The sequence below is a fragment of the Malania oleifera genome, chromosome 2 (assembly GCF_029873635.1).
Source record: "Malania oleifera isolate guangnan ecotype guangnan chromosome 2, ASM2987363v1, whole genome shotgun sequence".
Taxonomy (NCBI): domain Eukaryota; kingdom Viridiplantae; phylum Streptophyta; class Magnoliopsida; order Santalales; family Ximeniaceae; genus Malania; species Malania oleifera.
Genome location: NC_080418.1, coordinates 104,064,034 through 104,086,131, shown reverse-complemented (window position 1 = coordinate 104,086,131; position 22,098 = coordinate 104,064,034). Strand labels below are relative to the sequence as shown.

Sequence of the window (22,098 nt, the reverse complement as noted above, 5' to 3'; positions counted from 1 at the left end):
CATAGGCTACTTATTAAAATTAGGTCTCTCAAAGGTTAAAATGGTTGAAATGAAGATCTAAAATAAATTTATATATATACTAGCGGAGACTCTATGCTATGCACAGGGTATGTATTATGTTTTAAAAACAGGTCTTATGTAAAATTATAAAACTAAATTTTATGTATTAAATTAGACCATGTGATTAGACATGACCGTAAAATTTTGGTAATATTTTATTTGTGTATTTCAAATATTTTCTTTAAATCCAACTTTGGTAAAAAAAAAAAAATTTAACATTTAGAACTTGAAAGCATTAGAGAAATAAAAGGAAAATATGAATAATCTAATTTTTCATATTTAGTTGTGAAATGAAAGAGAATGAGAAAGAAAACAAAAAAAATATACCAAACTAATAAACAAAATTTTGATTTTAAGCATCACTAAAATTTATTTTTTTTCCTTAATTTTTAATTATATTAGAACAAATTTTTATTTTTAGTAATATTTGGTGTGGGAGAAAATATAATGAAAAATAGGTTTCTAAATGAACAAAATTGATTTTAAACATCACCAACATTCATTTTTTTTTTTTTTTAACTATATTTGAAGATTTTTTATTTTTAGTAATATTTTGATATAAAGAGAAAATATAATGAAAAATATTTTTCCTTCTTATTTTCCATTCCTTCCTGTTGGAGATGTGGGTCATTTTGAGTGGAATGCATACAGCAAGAAAGCATCATGAAGCAAAGAATAAGAGAGAAGGTTGCAGGAGGATAACCATTAATGATTGGACTGAAACCATCAACGATTTTAGGATTCAGTCTGTAAGGAAAATAGCTATTGGCTTCAAACCATCGACGGTTTCGTTCAGCGCAAGTCACAGAATTTGAATAGTAGATTGGGAGATTTTGGAGGTTTTTCCTTCGAGGATCGCTACAGAAGTGTTTTAGATGTAGTCTAAGTCCTCTGTATGCATAGGGTTTGTTTATATGCTATATTTTGTAACCCTTAATTTAAGCTTCACAGCCGCTTGCTCCCGTAGACATAGGTAAATTGTCGAACCACGTAAATTCTGGTGTCTTTGATTTTTTATTTTTTATATTTTGCTTTCTTTATTCTTATTGTGAGTGATTGCTTGTTTCATATTGTTCATCGTTGAGTGCTTGCATTACTTGTTTTGGTTTGATTTGAGTTTGCGAGGATTTCATTATGCATTCACTTCAACAATTGGTATAAGAGCACCAATTTCTACAAATTGGTATCAGAACGTCAATTTCAACAATTGGTATCAGAGCCAGATTTGGTTGCAATGGCTGGGATCTCTTCAATGAAGTTCAATGTTTGTAAATTTGATGAAACGGGAAATTTCAAATTTTGGCAGAGGGTTAAGGATTTGTTGGTGCAGCAAGGTATTATAAAGGCACTATACAGAAAGAATCCGGAAGGCATGGACGACACGAGTTGGAAACAAAAGTTGTGTCTGCTATCAGACATTGTTTGAGCGATGACGTGATGAATCACGTCATGGATAAAGAATCACCAGTATCATTTTGACTAAAACTAGAGAGCCGGTACATGTCCAAGTCATTGACGAAAGGTTGTATTTTAAGCAAAAACTATATTGGATTAAGATAGTAGATGGTTCGGACCTAACATAGCACATCAACATATTCAATTAGATCATTAGTGATCTGAAGCAAGTTGATGTGAAGTTCAAGGAAGAAGACAAAGCATTGGTGCTACTTAATTCCCTACCTACGTATCCTACGTACGAGAGTCTGGTTACGACTCTGACATAGGGGAAATAAACCCTAGAGTTGCAGGATATCATGAGTACATTGTTAGGGTTCCATCAAAGGAAGAAGGCCAGGAATAAGAGTTCACAAGGTGAAGGGCTCGTGGCAAAGAGTAATCAGGATCGTAGGAGAGGCAAGTTCTGGAGCGGATTGAGTAGTAATAAAACTTAGTAGCAGTTTAGGAGGAGAAAGGATGTTCATTGTTTTAAGTGTGGGAAAATAGGACACATAAAACTAGAGTGTTTGAAGTGGAGGAATGAGAATGCAAAACTCAAGAGGGTTTGTCAAAATCTGTGAATGTAGTGAAAGAATGAGACTCATATGCCACACACTGATGCTAATCTATCCCACTTACTAAAAGGTGTTTTACCCTAAAATTCAAATATTTTAGGAAACCCAGACAGACGAGCGGAGCAAGCTCCGAGATAGAGGAAGTTTTTGTACTTCCCTAACTGTAGGGTAAGTATTTGAGTTGGAATAGGGATTTTGTGTGAGTCCCTAGAATATTTCTATAGATTTTTAGGGATGTATATGTATAATTATGAAGTTAGTAGGACTCTGGTATTGTGTATAAGGTTAAGATATTTCATGTTTTTCGCTGCATAGTTGATATGTATTTATGAACAGGTATATCCCCAGTACCCCACTTTGGGTCCGGGTTGACTTTATTTACAGTTTGTGGTGTCAGAGTTTATTAAATAAAATGAAAAAAAAAAAAACAATATAGCCATAATTTTCGAGGCGTTACAATGTGGTGTCAGAGCCTAGGTTGCTAGATTCTGTAGATTGTAGTGCACAGCGGAAAACAATACCAGAGTATAGGAATAGATTTTGAAGAAGACAAAAAATGAGTAGATCAAGATTTTAGTGAGTCAATGTAAGAAGTTAAGATAAGAATTTAGGATTTTGTTCCACAGTCTAGAGGTAAGAGCTTCATGGTGGTTTCTGTGATTTTCCTAGAATGACGATTTCAGGAAAACCATGGTAAACCATCGTTGGGTTTTATTTCTAAATTGCAGAATTGAATCTTAAATTGAGAATAAGGACGTTAGGTTAATGAGTTATAAGAGGTTCTTAGTTAGACAAATGTATTAGTCATGTTATGAAGTTAGGATTCTAAGATTATGTTGCTTTATTTTCAGGATGGGCCCTGGGAATGATAATACAAATGCTAGTGGGAGTAATGGAGCAGGGCCTTCCAATATGGGCGGCAGTGATTCTGTTGCAGTCATGTGCAGTGTTGCTCAGCAGGTTATGGCTGAGATAGTATGGAGTTCTAGGGAGCAGGGATGCTCATTAGTGGATCAAGGTTGCACTATAGAACAGTTCACCAGGATAAATCTCCAGCCTTTTCAAGAAGTGCAGACCCGATTGTGGTTGAGAATTGGGTCTAAGAAATTGAGAAGATACTGACAGTGCTGCACTGCACTGATGAACAGATAGTTCCATATGCCACATTCAGACTAACAAAGGAGGCTGAACATTAGTGGTCTACTGTGAGAGTGCTGGAGGAGCAGAGACCAATACCTGTAGTCATGACCTGGAACTGATTTAAAGAGATGTTTTTCAACTGATATTTTCCCGCCACCACTAGAGAAGCTAAAGTGGAGGAGTTTTTGAATCTGACCTAGGGGCACCTGACAGTTCAGTAGTACGTGGCAAAATTTGTCGAGTTGTCCCGCTTTGCCTCGTACATAGTCCCAAGTGAGGTGAAGAAGGCAATAAAATTTAAGAGAAGCTTGAAGTAAGAAATTTATGAACAGGTGGCAGTTTTGAAGGTGCAGGATTTTTTAGAATTGGTAGATAAGGCTGCTGTAGCGAAGACGAGCAGGCAGAGGGGTGTCGAGGTGCAGAGTTAAAGAACGAGGCCCACACCTCCTGGATTTTAGGCAGGCACCAATTGAGACCCACAGAGAAGAGGTAGATACAACGGGGGACAGAGACGGGAGATGGGAAGTAGTGGATTTCAGGGCGAGCAGACTTATCCTATTTGCCCTAGATGTGGCAGGAGGCATATAAGAGAGTGCTAAGCAGAGAGGAATGTCTGCTACCTGTGTGGTAGACCAGGTCACTTGGCACGAGATTGTCGTGCATAGCTGAGCAATGCTCCCACCTTCAGACAATTTCAGGGGAACATTCAGGCACCTCGAGGTGGCCAGCAGAGGAATACAGCATAGGCGTAGGTCTGCGCACTGACACCAAGAGATGCTGAGGCAGCTAGCGATGTGGTGATAAGTAGTATTACTCTGCTTTCAATTAAAGTCATTGTTTTATTTGATCTAGGGGTCACACACTCTTTTGTATCTACGAGGTATATCAAATTATGTGGGGTAGAAATTCAGTTGCTAGACACCAAATTATCAGTAACCACACTACCAGGATCAGTAGTGAGGTGTCGAAGGGTACTTAAAGGGTATCCAGTGGATATTTAGGAGAGAGTACTACCAGTTGACCTGGTAGTGTTAGATATGCATGGATTCAATATGATATTGGGAATAAACAGGTTAGCCGCCAACTATGCCAGCATTGACTGTCATCAGGAAGAGGTGGTATTCAAACCTCCTAGAGAGCAGGAGTTCAGATTTGTGGGGTCACACGTGTATTCCTCACCACAACTAATGTCAGCTATTCAAGCGAGGAGGCTACTCCTGGATGGATGTCAAGGATACATAACTTGTGTGAAGGAAATGCCAGAGAAAGAACTAAAACTTACCGATATTCCAGCAATGAAGGAATTTTCAAATGTCTTTCCAAAGGAACTGCTTGGATTACTTCCTGGCCGTGAGATTGAATTTGCCGTTGATTTGCTTCCAAGGACAACATTGATTTCTAAATCTCCCTACAGAATGGCTCCAACAGAATTAAAAGAACTAAAAGATCAGTTGCAGAAATTATTAGATAAAAGATTTATCAGTCCTAGTGTATCGCCCTAAGGAGCACCAGTTCTATTTGTAAAGAAGAAAGACAGGTCAATGAAGATGTGCATTGATTATAGAGAGATAAATAAAGTGATAGTTAAGAACAAATATCCTCTTCCCCATATTGATGACTTGTTTGATCAGTTCTAAGGAACACGAGTCTATTCTAAGATTGATCTTCGCTCTGAGTACCATCAAGTGAGGGTCAAAGAAGAAGATGTTTCCAAGATAGTGTTTCGAACTCGGTATGGCCACTATGAATTTTTGGTTATGCCATTCGGACTAAAGAATGTTCCTCTTGCATTCGTAGACCTAATGAACAAAGTTTTCCATCAGTACTTAGACTAGTTTGTAGTGGTTTTCATTGATGATATATTGGTCTATTTGAGGAGTCTCGAGGAGCCTAAGATATATTTGAGGTTGATACTTCAGATACTTAGAGAAAGGGAATTGTATGCCAAATTCAAGAAGTATGAATTTTGGTTAGAGAAAGTTACATTCCTTGGGCATGTGGTATCTGGGGATGGTATCTCTGTAGATCCAAGCAAGATAGAAGTGGTGGTGAATTGGACGAAATCGAGGAATGTTCAGGAGATCAAAAGTTTCTTAGGACCAGAGAGATATTATTGCCGATTTGTAAAGGGATTTTTTAGGCTATCAGGGCCTCTGACAAGGCTAACAAAGAAGAATGCTAAGTTTGAATGGAATGACGATTGTGAACAAAGCTTCCAAGAATTGAAGCAGCGACTCATCACTGCACCAATTTTGACTATTCCATCAGGAGATGGTGGATTCGTAATCTACAATGATGCATCTCAAAAGGGGCTCAGATGCGTGCAAATGCAATAAGGGAAATTTGTAGTATATACTTCTTGTCAACTTGAAAAGTATAAGAAGAATTACCCTATGCATGATTTAGAGTTGGTTACAGTAGTGTACGCATTAAAGATTTGGAGACATTATCTGTATGGTGGAAGGTGTGAAATATTTACAGATCATAAGAGTTGAAATATTTCTTCATGCAGAAGGAGCTGAATATGAGGCAAAGGAGGTGACTGGAATTGATTAAAGATTACGAATGTATCATCAATTACCACCCAGGGAAGGCCAATGTGGTAGCTAATGCGTTGAGCCGTAAATCAGGGTGCGCATCTATATCAGCAATAGTAACTGCACCTCATATCATAATAGATTTAGAAAGTTTTGGTGTAAAGCTAGTAAAGGGTAGTCATCAGGCATTAATTGCTCATCTGGTATTTTAGCCGACTTTACTGGAGAAAATTAAGATTGCACAGATGCAAGACGTAGAATTAGTAAAGATCGGAGATAAGGTGCAGAGTTGACAGGGAGCTAATTTTAATATTTCAGATGATGGAATTCTGAAATTTCGTAGTAGGTTGTGTGTACCTGATGATGCCGAAATTAAAAATACTATTTTGGTAGAGGCACGTCATTCCCTGTATACAATACATCCACGAAGTATGAAAATGTACAGGGATTTGCAGATATCCTTTTGGTGGAGCAATATGAAGAGAGAAATTGTTGAATATGTCGAACAGTATTTGACATGTTAGTAGGTGAAAGATGAACATTAGAGACCGGTGGGAAGTGGAAGCATATTTCTATGGATTTCATCGCAAGTTACCACCGGCACTTCATGGACAAGACGTCATCTGGGTAGTCGTTTATAAATTGACGAAAACTGCTCATTTTCTTCCCATCAGAGTTAACTACTCCATGGGTAGATTGGAAGAACTGTATATACAGGAGATAGTCATATTGTATGGAGTGCCTATGTCCATCATTTCTGACCAAGATTCACGTTTCACGTCTCAGTTCTGGAAAAGTTTAAAGAGAGCTCTGGGATCCTAGTTGACTTTTAACACAACCTTTTATCCTCAAATCGAGGACAGATAGAGAGGACTACAAATACTAGAGGATATGTTGCGTGTTTGTGTGCTAGATTTTGGAGGCAGTTGGATTCAATACCTGCCATTAGTGGAATTTGCTTACAACAATAGCTACCAGGCCAGCATTATGATGGCCCTATATAAGGCATTATATGGTTAGAGATGTCAATCTTCGTTATATTGAGATGAAATAGGAGAAAAGCAGATATTGAGGCCAGAAATGGTACAACAAGCTTCTGAGAAAATCAAGCCTATTCAGGAAAGAATTAGAACAACTCAGAGCTGACAAAAAAGCTATGCAGATACCCATCAACGAACTCTGGAATTTGATGTAGGTGATAATATGTTCTTAAAAATTGCACTAATGAAAGGGGTTATGAGATTTGGAAAGAAGGGTAAGCTTAGCCCTAGGTATATTGAGTCGTTTAAGATATTGGAAAGAATTGCTCCAATTGCCTACAGGTTAGTTGTAACGACCTCAAAATTATATTATTTATATATATTGTGGTCCAATTGCCTACAGGTTAGCTATAAGGACCTCAAAATTATATCATTCATATATATATACAATCATACCTATGTAGCAGAAACATAAGTCATACAACCAAATATATTATACAATACCAGAATTCAGCACATACAAACTATAGTCATAAAACATTTACCTCTAGTATCATCTAACCCAAAAATACAAAACTCTGTCACAAACTCACCCTACAACCAGGGTAATCAAGAAATCTCTATCTGCGAGCCTGATCTGCTCACCTAACTGGCTCACTTGAAAAATGTTAGAATATTAGGGTGAGTCAACGCTCAGTAAGTGGAAATATGCTATTACTAGTGTGTGGTGACTAAATTACATATATACTTATATACTTCAAATAACATCTGAGCTATAATAAAATGATAAGTCTGTAAAGCATATCTTACATTTTTCGTAGTTTAAAACATAATTGTATCATCCGAATTTTTCTACTTTTCATACTGCTAGTATCATATTATACTTATCAAATTCTGTAAAATTGTATACATATACATAACTGTGCTTTTATCCCTGGAACTCTGTATGTCATGATTTAACCCCTCATGACAAGGTTGTGCGGCCCGTAGGCCTGGTCGGCCCTCTAGGAAAGTCACTATACTCTACATTACCTCAACCTGGCCAAACTGCATACTCTCCTAGGCGCGGGACTAGCTGCTACCTCGTCAAACTAGCCCCCTCAACCCAGCGAACTAGGGAACTGCATACTCTCTAAGCACAATTGACGGTATCCACACACTATCTTGAGATATGAGATTGCACTTTATATGTATTAGCAACGGTACCGTACTCTATATTTTGTATCTGTATCTATCTGTAATCTTTTCACTATATATACTCTTTTAATATTTTTATCATGTTTTCAAAATAATCATAACACTATAACTCTGTGCTGTAAATACTGTAATATCTATAGCATCTTGATGCTAAAACTGTATCATCTGTCTGTATACTCTGTCTATATAATCTATCTGTATACTCTGAGTGTTATGGCATTTAGGAAAACATAACTTTCTATATACTCTGTATATACTGATCTGAATAAACATCTGTATATTGATATATATATATATATATATTTGTTTGTGTAATTATTTGAATAAAAAATGTATATGTATACATATTTTGTTTGTATAAAATCTATAAATATCTAACTATATCTGTACAACTAGATATATTGAAAAACTGTATAAAACTCCATATCAGATAATATCTATTGAGACCACACATGCTTTAAAAATTCATATTCTGTATAATAACTGGTATACATGCATATATATAATTTCTGATAACGAAAGTAAATCTCTTAGCATAACATATTTCCCTTACCTATTTTCTGAAAAACCTTCACTGAAGTTTGTCCTACACCTGCATGGTTCTCCACTTAAAACCCCTAAGTTTGGGATGAATTCCAAACTAACTCCACCAACGATCAACTCTAGCAGACTTGTAGAGAACTTCGTCAGGAGGGTCGTGGTGGCCCTAGATCTTCAATCCAGCGAGCAACAGACCCAGAATCGAAGAGAGAAGGGGAGAGGGGCGTAGAGAGATAAAAAGAAGATTCTTGCACTGCAAATTATGCCAAAATTTGATTTTTTAGAAGTATTTATAGGCCTAGATTCGTCAACAAGACATGTCATCTCGTCGACGAGTCCTTAAGGAATTTCGTCGACGAACCATCCTTCCTCATCAACAAATTTCACGTTGCTTAAAACCCTTCTCAGTATCTTCTCGTCGACGAGACATGGCTTCGTCAACGAGGCCCCCTTATGTGCTCGTCAACGAACTCCCTGTATTTGTCGACAAGATCCTATGTAAATTTTTCAGGTTATTACGTTCTCCCCTCCTTATAAAATTTCGTCCTCAAAATTTACTATCTGGGTTGAACACTATCTATACACTTCATCATCCCGTAAAGGAAGGGTCTACTTATTTTATTACTTACCCTCACTTATGGCGGAGGAATACCGTGGTTACATTCTATGTTCTAGGAGATTACACATATAAAACTAAAAACTTTCCACTATTTAAAATCAATACATGTACCTGCAAAAGAAACACAATTTAACTATTATACTTTACTTGATTACCTTTACACCTCTTGGAACAACTACGAATATCTCTGTCTGATCTACTCCTCGAGCTCCCAAGAAGCTTCCTCTGTAGTGTGATTCTTCCACAAAACTTTTACTAACTGAATTTCTTTGATGCGCAGTATTTGTGTCTTTCTGTCAAGGATTTGTATCAGTGCTTCTTCATAAGCTAGTGAATCCTTAAACTCTATTTCTGTATAGCTAATGATGTGGGATGGGTTTAGGACGTATTTCCATAACATAGCAACATGAAACATGTCATGAATTCTAACCAAAGCTGGCGGCAAAGCTAGCCTATAGGCAACTGACCATATTCTTTCTAGTATCTCGAAAGGGTCAATATACCTAAGGCTCAACTTGCCCTTCTTTACAAACCTCATAACTCCTTTCAAAGGAGCTATTTTAAAAAATACTCGATCTCCCACATCAAATTCTAGTTTCCGGCGGCGAGTGTCTACGTAACTTTTCTGCTGACTCTGTGTGGTGCTGATTCTTTCTTTAATTAGTCGGACCTTATCACACGTTTGTTGTACAATCTCTGGACCCAACACTTGCCTTTCACCTACTTCATCCCAGAAGAGAAGAGAACGACATCTCCTACCATACAATGCCTCGTAAGGTGTCATACCGATGCTAGCCTAGTAGCTGTTATTATAAGTAAACTCGACTAACGACATAAACTGGATCCAACTACCCCTGAAATCAAGCACGCAAGCACGAAGCATATCTTCTAAAGTTTGAATTATCCTCTCAGTCTGCCCATCTATCTGAGGGTGAAATGCAATGCTAAATGCTAACTGTGTACCCATAGTCTCCTAAAAACTTTTTCAGAATCGTTAAGTAAACCGAGGATCTCGGTCCGAGACTATGGATACTGGCACACCATGGACGCAAACTATCTCTTGAATATAAATCTCCGCTAACATGTCCATGGAATAACCAACTTTAATAGGGATGAAATGAGCGGTCTTCGTCAGACAATCAACAACCACCCAAATCGCATTCAATCCCTGACGCACTAACGGTAAGCCCATAAGGAAATCCATCGAAACGTGATCTTATTTCCACTCTAGAATGAACAATGGCTACAACTGTCCTGCAGGTTTCTAGTGCTCATCATTAACCTGCTGGCACATCAAGCATTGCTGAACAAACTCGGCTATCTCCCTCTTCATTCCACTCCACCAAAAGTACTCTCGTAGATCTCGATACATTTTAGTGCTACCTGGATATACGGTGTATAGGGATTTGTGAGCCTCCTCTAATATAGTTCTCCTGATCTCGGTATCCACAGGAACACAGAGCCTATTATGGAATCACAGGGCTCCATCATCTGATATGTTGAATTCCTCACCCTGACAATTTTGCACCTTAGCCATTACCTCTGCCAACTCTACATCATCACCCTGAACTACTTTAATTCTCTCGTATAACGTAGGCTGAACCACTAGACTGGCAATGACTGCTTTAGGACTCTCTATCAATTCTATGTTGAACCTCTCCAAATCCATCAGAATTGAATGCTGAATTTTCATAGTTGTCAGCACAAGTCCCCCTAATTTCCTGCTCAAAGCATCTACCACTACATTTGTCTTCCCTGAATGGTAGCTAATGGTGCAGTCATAGTCTTTAATAAGCTCTAACCACCTTTTTTATCTCATATTTAGTTCCTTACAGTAAAGAAATATTTCAGGCTCTTGGGATCCATGAAAATCTCGCACTTCCCACCATATAGGTAATGCCTCTAGATCTTGAGAGCATATACCACCACAACAAGCTCTAAATTATAGACAGGATAATTCTTCTCATATTCTTTAAGCTGTTTAGATGCATACGCAAAAAACCTCTCGTGCTGCATTAATAGGCAACCAAGTCCCTTTAGGGACGCATCACTGTATATCACAAATTCGTCCTCCCCTGACGGGATAGCTAATGTCCAAGCTAAAACTAACCACCGCTTTAACTCCTGAAAACTCTACTCATAGTCGTCGGTCCAATCAAACTTCACATTTTTTTTCGTAAGTCGTGTTAACGGACCAGACAACCTGGAGAAGCCATCCACGAAGCGTCGGTAATAGCCTGCCAATCCTAAAAAACTTCTGACTTCTTGAATATTTCCTAGCCTTTCCCAATTCAGTACTACTTCTATTTTACTCAGATCAACTGATACTCCTGCTTTAGAGATCACATGGCCGAGAAAGGTAACGTGCCTTAACCAAAACTCACACTTCTTGAATTTTGCATACAATCTTCTTTCCCTTAATACCTGCAACACCAGTCTCAAATGATGCTTGTGCTCTTCAAAACTTTTCGAATAGACAAGTATATTATCAATGAACACAACCACAAAACTGGTCTAAGTATTGGTGGAACACCCGATTCATCAAATCTAGGAATACTGCTAGTGCATTAGTCAACCCAAGTGGCATCACTAGAGACTCGTAATGCCCATATCCGGTACAGAATGCGGTCTTCAATATATCTTCTGCTCTAACCTTCACCTGGTAACCCGACCGCAAGTCAATTTTAGAATAAACTCGGGTCTCTTGAAGCTAATCAAATAAATCATCGATCCTAGGAAGAGGGTATTTATTCTTGACTGTCAATTTATTTATCTCCCTATAATCAATGCACAATCTCATGGTTCCATCTTTTTTTTTTTTTTTACGAATAAAACTAGTACTCCCCAAGGCTACACACTGGGCCTGATAAACCCCTTGTCTAGCAATTCTTGTAACTGATCTTTCAACTCAATTGGAGTCATATGGTACGATGCTTTAGATATTAGTGCAGATCCCGGTAACAGATCTATAGTAAACTCAATCTCACGGTCAGGCGGCAAACCAAACAATTCTTCTGAAAAGACATTTGGAAATTCTCTCACTACTAGTATATAAGCTTATTTTAATTCTTCTTTTGGTAATTCTTTTATGTATGCAACATACCCCTGGCAACCATCATGTAACAATCTCCTCTCCTAAATAGCCGACACCAACTGTGGTGAGACACGTACACGTGAACCCACAAATCTAAATTCTTACTCGCCCGGGGGTTTGAAAATCACTACTTTTTGATGGCAATCTATACTGGCGTGATAAGTAGCTAACCAGTCCATGTCTAATATCACATCAAACCCTTACATATCTAGAACCACAAGATCATCTAACAACACTCTCTTCTGAATACTTACTAAAAAATTCCGAAGCATCTTCCTGCATTTTACCACAGATCTCATCGGTGTACTCACAGATAATTCTACATCTAATAGCTAAGTATCTACCCTAGTTATTCGAACATACCCCGTCGATATAAAAGAGTGGGTGACACCTATATCAAAAAAAACAACAATTTTATATGGGAAAGCAATAATGGTACCTGTGACCACGTCCGTCTCAGCGTCACCTGGTGTCAACACGTAGACCCTCGTCGGCACAGTATTGCTCTGCTAGCCTCCGTGGGGCGCCTGGTATCCTCCCCAAACGACCTAGGAGCCAGTGCATAATTCGACGGCATCTGATACGATCGAGCCATATGGTCGGGCCTCCCACAACGCGAATAGACATTCTCCCCCAGCCGGCACTCACCAAGTTGCCTCCGTTTGCATCTAAGACAAATCACAGGAAGTTGTCTGCCTTGAAATCCCCCGTGCTCTACCATCTGCCTCTGGCCTTCACCAGATCTACCTCCTTTCCAAGGGCCTCGACTAGGACCTACCTGAAAAATAGAGGGTGCAGTCCTCTTTTTCTAACTCTGCATCTCAGTCTCCCTTAGCAAACTTTCCTCTACTATGATAGCCCTGACAACCAACTCTGAGAAATCTTGGATCCTCAGTATTGCCACCTGTCTGTAAATATCTCACCTCAGGTTTCTCTCGAACAGTCTGGCCTTCTTCACTTCATCGGGGACAATATACGGGCAGAAACGCGATAGCTCGATAAATCTCGCGGCATACTGCTGGATAGTCAATGGCCCCTGAGATAGACTCAGGAACTCCTGTATTTGAGTCTCTCTGATTGAGGTAGGATAGTATCTATCGAAGAACACCTCCCTGAATCGAGCCAAGGTCAACAGCACTGGTATAGACTCTGCTCCTCCAATAGTCTAGTAGTTGTCCACCACCTCTCAGCCTCCCCTGCCAGTCTATATGTAGCATACAACACTCTCTGCTCGTCGGTGTAGTGAAGTATTGTCAGAATCTTCTCTACTTCCTACATCCATTTCTCAGCAACTGCAAGGTCAATCACTCCAGAAAAGGTTGACGGATTCATCTTCATAAATTTCTTTATAGTACATCCCTGAACTGGAGATGGGCCTCCCTGCTCTCTAGAGCTCCGCGCTATCTCAACCATAACTTGCTGAACTACACTATCTGAATCTCCACCTCTTGCGCCAAAAGGACCAGCTCCATCATCACCACTGGCATGAGCGCTACTACCTCCTAGGTCCATCATGCAAATATATAGAACAGCGTTTCAGAATCCTATTCCCCATACAGACCTAACATATCTCATTTAACTTGAATTTTAAATCCTTTATTAACCATTCCCCTGATCCTAATCCCAAAATCCAATCATGCAACCCAAACACACGACTCGTCGATAGTTTACTATAACTTTCTTAAAATCATCATCTCAGGAAAAACATAGAAACCACCACGAAAATCCTGTTTCTAGACCACAGAACAAAACCTCAAATCATTTTTCCTATATTCTGGTATTGGTTCCCGCTGCACTCTAAAGTGCACAGAATCTAACAACCTAGGCTCTGATACCAAAATGTAATAACCTCAAAATTATATCATTTTAGATATATATACATAGCGGAAACATAAGTCATACAACCACATATACTATACAATACCAGAATTTAGTACATACAAACTATAGTCATAAAACATTTCCCTCCAGTATCATCTAATCCAAAAATACAAAACTCTATCACAAACTCACCCTACAACCAGGGTAATCAAAAAATCTTTATCTATGAGCCTGATCTCCTCGCCTAACTGGCTCACTTAAAAAATGTTAAAATAATAGGGTGAATCGGCGCTCAGTAAATGAAAATATGTTATTACTAGTGTGTGGCAACTAAGTTACATATATACTTCAAATAACATCTGAACTGTAATAAAATGATAAGTTTGCAAAGCGTATCTTACATTTTTCTACTTTTCATACTACTAGTATCATACTATATTTATCAAATACTATAAAACTGTATACATAAACATTACCGTGCTTTTATATCTGGAACTCTGTATGTCATGATTTGACCCCTCATGACAGGGTTACGGGGTCCGTAGGCAAGACTTAACCTGGTCGGCCCTTTAAGAAAGTCATTATATTCTATACTACCTCAGTCCGGCCAAACTGCATACTCTCCTAGGCGCAGGACTGGCTGCTACCTCATTAAACTGGCCCCCTCAACCCAGCGAACTGAGGAGCTGCATACTCTCCAGGCACAGTTGATGGCACCCATACACTATCTGAGATATGTGGTTGCACTCTATCTGTATTAGCAACGGTACCGTACTCTATATTCTGTATCTGTATTTATCTATAATCTTTTCACAGGGATCTAATACTATATATATATATATACTCTTTTACTGTTTTCATCATGTTTCCAAAATAACCATAACACTATAACTTTATACTGTAAATACTGTAATATCTGTAACATCTTGATGCTAAAACTGTATCATCTGTCTGTATAATCTATTTGTATACTCTGAGTGTTATGGCATTTAGGAAAACATAACTTTCTATATACTCTGTATATACTGATTTGAATAAACATCTGCATATTGCTATATATATATATATATATATATCTGTGTAATTATTTAAATAAAAACTGTATATGTATACACATTCTGTCTGTATAAAATCTATAAATATCTAACTATATCTGTACAACTTGATATACTAAAAAAGTGTATAAAACTCCATATTAGATAATATCTACTCAGGCCACACATACTTTAAAAATTCGTATTCTGTATAATAACTAGTATACATGCATATATATATATAAAATTTCTGATAACGAAAGTAAATCTCCTAGCATAGCATATTTCCCTTACCTATTTTCTGAAAAGCCCTCACTGAACTCTGGCCCTACACCCGCAGGGTTCTCCACTCAACACCCCTGAGTTTGGGATGAATTCCAAACTAACTTCACCAACGATCAGCTCTAGCAGACTTGTAGAGAACTTCGTCAAAAGCGTCATGGTAGCCTCAGATCTTCAATCCAGTGAGTAATAGACCCGAAATCGAAGAGACAAGGGGAGAGGGGCGTAGAGAGAGAAAAAGAAGATTCATGTGCTGTAAATTCTGCCAAAATCCAATTTTTTAGAAGTATTTATAGGCTCGGATTCGTCGACGAGAAACGTCATCTCGTCGACGAGTCCTTAAGGAATTTCGTCAACGAACCTTCCTTCCTCGTCGACGAATTTCAGACTGCTTAAAACCCTTCTCGGTATCTTATCGTCCACGAGGCGTGGCTTCGTCGACGAGGCCCCTTTATGTGCTCATCGAGAAACTCCCTGTATTCGTTGACGAGATCCTGTGTAAATTTTTCGAGTTATTACATTAGCGTTACCCCTAGTGCTATCCAGAATTCATGATGTATTTCTTGTATCCATGTTGAAGAAATACATCTCAAATCCATCTCATATAATAAGTTATAAGGCACTAGAGATTGACAAGACCTTATCTTATGATGAAGTGCCCGTTCAAATCTTAGATCATAAAGAGCAGGAATTACGCACCAAGAAAATCTCACTGGTGAAAGTACTCTAGAAGAGTCATGCAGTTGAGGAAACTTCGTGGGATTTAAAGGAGGAAATGCATCATAAATACCCACATTTGTTTAGTGGGATCCAGCATTAGCCAGGGAAAGGTAATGGTTCAAGTAAGAAATCATGTATATAAGTAAATTTTTGTGCAGGTTAATTAGTTGAATGTAATATTTTTTTATTTGAATTGGTTTTGGGAGAGTTTTGATTTAGTTATTGTAATCTCCTAGAACCATACATATAATGACGATATTCCTCCGCCATAAGTAAGGGTAATTAATAAAATTTCAGCGTCTTTCTTTAAGATTGGTGCAAATGAAAGATGACAAATTTCGAGGATGAAATTTTTGTAAGGAGGGGAGAATGTAGCGACCCGAAAAATAGGAATAGTAAGAAAATACAGGAAAAGGAGGAATTTGGTTTGGTGTAGACCAAACCATCGAAAGTTTGGTGGGGGAGCAGAAAATCGTCGATGGTTTTCGATTGCTGCAGTCAGGTAAAGGTGAAAAGGTTTGGTTAAAAAGGCCAAATCGTCGACAGTTTCCCTTGCGCCAGCAACCCTATATAAAGGGTTTAAGTCATTTTATTTGTTTAAAACTCAAATCTCTCTCTTTCTCTCTCTTAGGGCTGCGACTCTCACACCTTCTCTCCTCGATTTCTCGCTCGGTTTAAGCCTGAATCAAAGAAGGAACATTATTTCGAGATCCTAGCAACATTCTCTGTAATTTAATAGGAGTAATTTTGTGAATCGAGCATTTCAGACACTACTCCAAAACTAGGGTAAGGAGGTTATTCTTAAAAATTCAGTTAATTATTGATAATATGTGGGCATAGGTATGTTGAATGACCGTTATTCTAGGGTTAAGTTGATTGAATTAAGGTTTATGAATGCATGCATTGTGTGGGTGCTGCAAACATAATATTGAATTCCCTGTAGGCATAGTTCCAGAAAACAGGTAAGGGAATAGATTATGTCAGGTATTTCCAGAAAGATTACCGTTTTAAAATACAGTATTCGATTCAAAAATTATATATATTAATTATCTGGATATTTAGATTTATGGAAACAAATTTAATATTATTTCTCAGAAAAATATAACTGTTCCAGACAGATAGCATATTATGGAATAGCACTCACTTGTGTGGTATGAGTATAAATATTTTACTACAGATATCAGCATGTCAGGTTATTTTATGGTTACATAGAGTAAACATGTCTTTATAATGAATTTTTAGAAAATCTATAAATAGTACAGAACTTATGATATTTTTAGTATATTATGATATTTTTGTCGGCCAAGATGCCGTGATATTTCAATCAGCCCAGATGTCGTGATAATTCAGTTGGCCCAGATGTCGTGATATTTCAATCGGCCCAGATGCCATGACATTTCAACCGCCCCAGATGTCGTGATATTTCAACCGGCTCAGATGCCGTGACTAGTTATATTTATAACAGTTTATTCAGAAACATATTATGACAGATTTTACATAGAACCATGAAACAGTTATATTACATTTATTTATGAAATGTATTTTATGATAGCAGAACCTGGATGACTTAATTTAGTTTCAGAGTACGGTACCATAGCTATCAGTTCAAAGTAGTGCCACCACACGTCTCAGTTAGAGTGTCGGTGTATGGATAGTCGATTGAGCCAAGTGTAGTGGTGTGCTCCCATGGCAATCCGAACTAGGCTGGGCAGACCAATCGTACTTACAAACTAGTCAGTTTTGGCTTAGCATGTTAAACAACCATTGCTAGGTCACGCCTACGGGTTGTACAACCCAATCATATGGGAGTAATACATGATATCAGCTAGTTATCCATTCTAGGGATAATTTCAGTATCATATAGATATAGCACACGATTTATATACATACAGAAATTTATTATGACACAGTATGTTTATGTTGAAATATGATTTCTTCAGACTTATACAGAACAGATTTACTTGATTTATCATATGCAAATAATTATGTACAGTACATGTTTATAACATAATAGAATTCATGTGCCACACACTGATGCTAATTTATCCCACTTACTGAAAGGTGTCTCACCCCAAAATTCAAACATTTCAGAAAACTTAAACAAACGAGCGGAGCGAGCTCCGAGATAGAGGAGATTTTGGTACTGCCCTAACTGCAGGGTAAGTATTTGAGTTGGAAGAGGGATTTTGTGTGAATCCCTAGAATATTTCTATAGATTTTTGGGAATGTATATATATAATTATGAAGTTAGTAGGACTCTGGTATTCTGTATAAAGTTCAGGTATTTCATGTTTTTCACTGCACAATTGACATGTATTTATGAACAGGTATATCCCCGGTACCCCATTTTGAGTCCAAATTGACTTTGTTTATAGTTTGTGATATCAGAATTTATTAAGTAAAATGTATATATATATATATATATAGAATTTTCGGGGTGTTACATTTAACCTCCTAATTGGTATAACTAGTACAACAGGTTAACAATGTGTTGTCTTTAGTATATACCATGTCTATTTCTCTCTCAAAAATTTGCACAACGTTCAAAAGTTGAAGTACACCAACACTCTTTTATCGTTTGGACAAAGCTAAGGGAGAGAGTAAGGCAACAAGTAGTGAAGTAGAAGAGAAACTTATAGCTAAGTTGATGGTGGATGATTTGAGACCAAAGTAGAGAAACATTACTTATACCAAAGAGCCCACAAGAAATATAGAAAACTCTTTACCTTCGTACCGCCTCTTGCCTATGTGATTATTCCTCAATTGCTCATTTTATAGTCATAATAGATCGCTTCTATTTTTCTTGTCAAAGCTCAATGATGACTTAAGGTAAAAGATCAAACCAATTTAATCAAATGTCCTGCAAATCCCAACCGTTGACCACTCTTTTTGATCTCATTATTACTGGTCTAACCATTAACCAACTGCAGAAAGCAACCGTACACCAATTGTCATCAGTCCATTCCCCAGAAACTTGTTAATAATTGCACGCAGCACAAACGCCATATCTCCTTTTGAACAGGCTAAAAGGATTAGAACTCCTTAAAGTTGTTTAGACCGACAAAAGCATCTTGTTAAAAAGCAACTTGATTTAGATTTATGAAGTTTTCTGAGTTGTTGAAAGTAACAACTTCATCTGGGAGAAAGCTCAATGATGACTTAATCAGTGATCAGGAAAAGAATAGTTTAAAATTTTTTATCAGGCTGCATCTGCTGGTTTGTGGCATGTTACCCAGCTTCTTTTCATGAAACTTTACAGAGCATGACACTTTCCAATTGAAAAACAAACGGGGGCCAAAGGCCATTTGAATATTAAAAAAAAAGATAGCAAAAAGATAAGAGAAGAAGCAACATGCTCATACTTGGTTACAATGACATACATGATCAAAAAATGGTTTAAAATCAAAGCAATTGAAACAAATATGGATATATGCTCTTACAGAATTAAATTAAAGCCCCAATACATTCTCTTCCCCTCACAAGAATAAAACTAGAACAGCTGAAATTGCCATAGCCAAGTGAATCAAGCCCAAGCTGATGATAATCCTGTGAGAAGAAGAAGCAGAAGGTGATGAGGATTCAGGAGAAGGCGTGCTTCCTCCTTTTGATTCACCTGGTGTATCTGCAGCTGGGGTAATGTCAGGGGACGGTGCGGGTGCTGGTGTTGGAGGGATATCAGTGCCAAAAATAGCTTCAGGAAGAAGGACCTTGTCGATCTCGTACAATGCCACGGGATTAGTTGAATGTACACTACTAATAATTTTTGTTTTGGACCATCCTGAATCAAGGTGAACAGTCCCTGAGTCGTCGGTAAAATTTAGGGCGTATTGCCCTCCAGCAAGGGTAGCCACAGGGCTTTTTTGGCTGAGGTTCTTGAAGTCAGCTAGACTGTAGTACTGACTCAAGGCATGGAAGAGGATGATATTTTTTAGCTGATCTCCTTTAAGAGTGGACAGTGAGGGTTTTTTTTGAGATGAGAAGGCTTCATCTTTGGGTACAAAGATGGTAATTCCTTGCTCAGTGTTGTTGGCTTGGTTTTGAAGGGTTTCGATTTCTTTGGTGGACTGGAGGTAACCAAGGAAGGTTTTGAATGGGCCAGCTACACTGAGCAAATATGTGAGGTTTACGTATTCTGGTGCGGGAGCTGGCGCTGGAGTTGGGATCGGTACCGGAGGCCCAGCAGCTTGAGCATAAGCTGATGGCGAACACAGAAGCACCATTGCAGTACTAACCAAAAAAATCAAGGCAAAATCCATGGTTATCACAAGTTTTGTTATATCCATTGTGGTGGCCAAACTCTCCAAAAATCCCTGCAAGAAACAAAGCCCGCTAATCCATATCATACAATAAATGACTTGTTCAAACTAGTTCTGCTTTCTTATTTAATTTCCTCTGGATTCATATGTGCATCAGTGTGGGTAGTAAGATGTGAACTTACGAAGTGGATGACAAAAGAAAAAATTGTATATTTATCTAAGATTAAAATTTTCATAATTCATTCAATTAGACAATAGGGAAAGTTTCCCTAAGATTGAAACATCATTTCTGAAACCAGATGAAAATATGCATCTAACACTCTTTAGACACCAGATTGAAGTTATTCAAAAAACCCAACTCACAAAACCTCTGCAAGAAACTTATGTTTCTAGAAACACAGATAAGATCCCATTTACACATTTCTTTCAATCGCCAAAACAAAGAAGCACAGCAAGCATTCATAAAAGCGCAGATCTTGAGATACAGAAAAACTAGAGAAGGAAATACCCCAAAAAAAAATTTAAAAATACGAAGTTCTGAAGGGGATCCAAAATGAACAGTAACTACAGACGAAATTGAAATGCGAAGACTAACAGAGTGCACTCCATGAAAGGATCATTGTAAATGTAATCTATTTCCTTGTACAAGACACGTGCCAAATACCACACAAGATAAAAATCACACTTATAAAACGAGATCAAAACCCCATATCAGTGAAAATTGCATCTTTGATTCTTAAAAAGCGCTTGTGTCCCCATCTTCACACAGTACAAGTCTCCCCCCAGTCAACCCCAACCCAACGAACCTGCACAAGGTCAACAACACAATGTGCTACAGCAACAGCACCAAAGTTGCAGATCTAGATCAACTAATCCAGAAAACGAAAACATCAACAGAGAAAAGCAGACCCATCTACGCAAAAAATCACTAAGAGCGATAAATCATCAAGTTCTTAAAACGAGCACAGGTGAAAAAAGGGATGCAAATGAGAGCAGAGCCTGGAGAACACTGACCTGATGAAGAGAAATTCAGAGAGAAAGGCAGTGGTGTATGACCCAGGCAGAAAAATCTGAAGCCTTATTTAAAGAATAGACTGACAAGGAAGATAAGTGGGGGTGGCAGCTGGCGAAAAAGAGAGAGAGAGAGAACAAAAACAAAATGACAGAAGGTTAGGTTATTCCTTGGAGGTAAAAGGAAGCATTTTTATAGGAGAGACTTTAAAGACAAGGGCTTATGTAGGGTGGGATTTCCAAATCAACCTCCCAGCAAATTTGTTTTTTTTTTTTTCCATAAAGAAATTAAATATAACGCTTGAGGTGGCACCAACCCTATCATTATCATCATCCAGAATTTCCCACCTCGCATCTCACGAGAATTTGCAATGTCTAAGGTCTCCGCTCTACGTAGAGCATGTGCGGGCTGAGCTTTCCTGTGATGCAAATTTCAAATTTGTATTAAATTGAAGATGAATTTGAGTTAAACACACACAAATAAGATCCGTCACACATTTTCATTGAGTTTGAAAATAGCGTGTCCTGAGGATGACGCATTTGTGTATATCGAAGACTAATTTATTAACCAAGAAGGTAAGATTGGGTGTCATATACCGAGGCACTTTCGACAATTTTCATGTACCGTAAGATCTTTTATTTTCGGTTCGGTGTTGCATTCCGACTATTTCGTAATTTTTTTTTGACAGCATATTTTTCTTAAAATTCTTAAAGTGCATCGTTTTGGGTATCCTTGTTAATTTGAAATTAATAAAAACACATATAAACACACATAAAATCAAAAATTGATATTCA

The 22,098-nt window shown here is 37.9% G+C and overlaps 1 protein-coding gene across 7 annotated transcripts; it reads right to left on the bottom strand.

The window, feature by feature from the left end:
- Positions 1 to 19,312: 19,312 nt before the first annotated feature.
- LOC131149139 (fasciclin-like arabinogalactan protein 7) lies at positions 19,313 to 21,535 on the bottom strand. 7 transcript variants are annotated; one of them, XM_058099273.1, is made up of 3 exons: positions 21,307 to 21,500; positions 21,099 to 21,205; positions 19,313 to 20,346 (listed from the first exon to the last, which is right to left on the bottom strand). In XM_058099273.1, the coding sequence occupies exon 3, from the start codon at positions 20,317 to 20,319 to the stop codon at positions 19,513 to 19,515; it is 807 nt and encodes a 268-aa protein (XP_057955256.1). In that variant the 5' UTR covers positions 20,320 to 20,346; positions 21,099 to 21,205; positions 21,307 to 21,500; the 3' UTR covers positions 19,313 to 19,512. The 7 variants fall into 7 exon arrangements, with proteins under 7 accessions (XP_057955256.1, XP_057955258.1, XP_057955254.1 ...); XM_058099275.1 differs by having other exon boundaries at positions 21,099 to 21,161; positions 21,307 to 21,498; XM_058099271.1 differs by lacking the exon at positions 21,099 to 21,205 and having other exon boundaries at positions 21,307 to 21,535.
- Between the last annotated feature and the right edge of the window lie 563 nt (positions 21,536 to 22,098).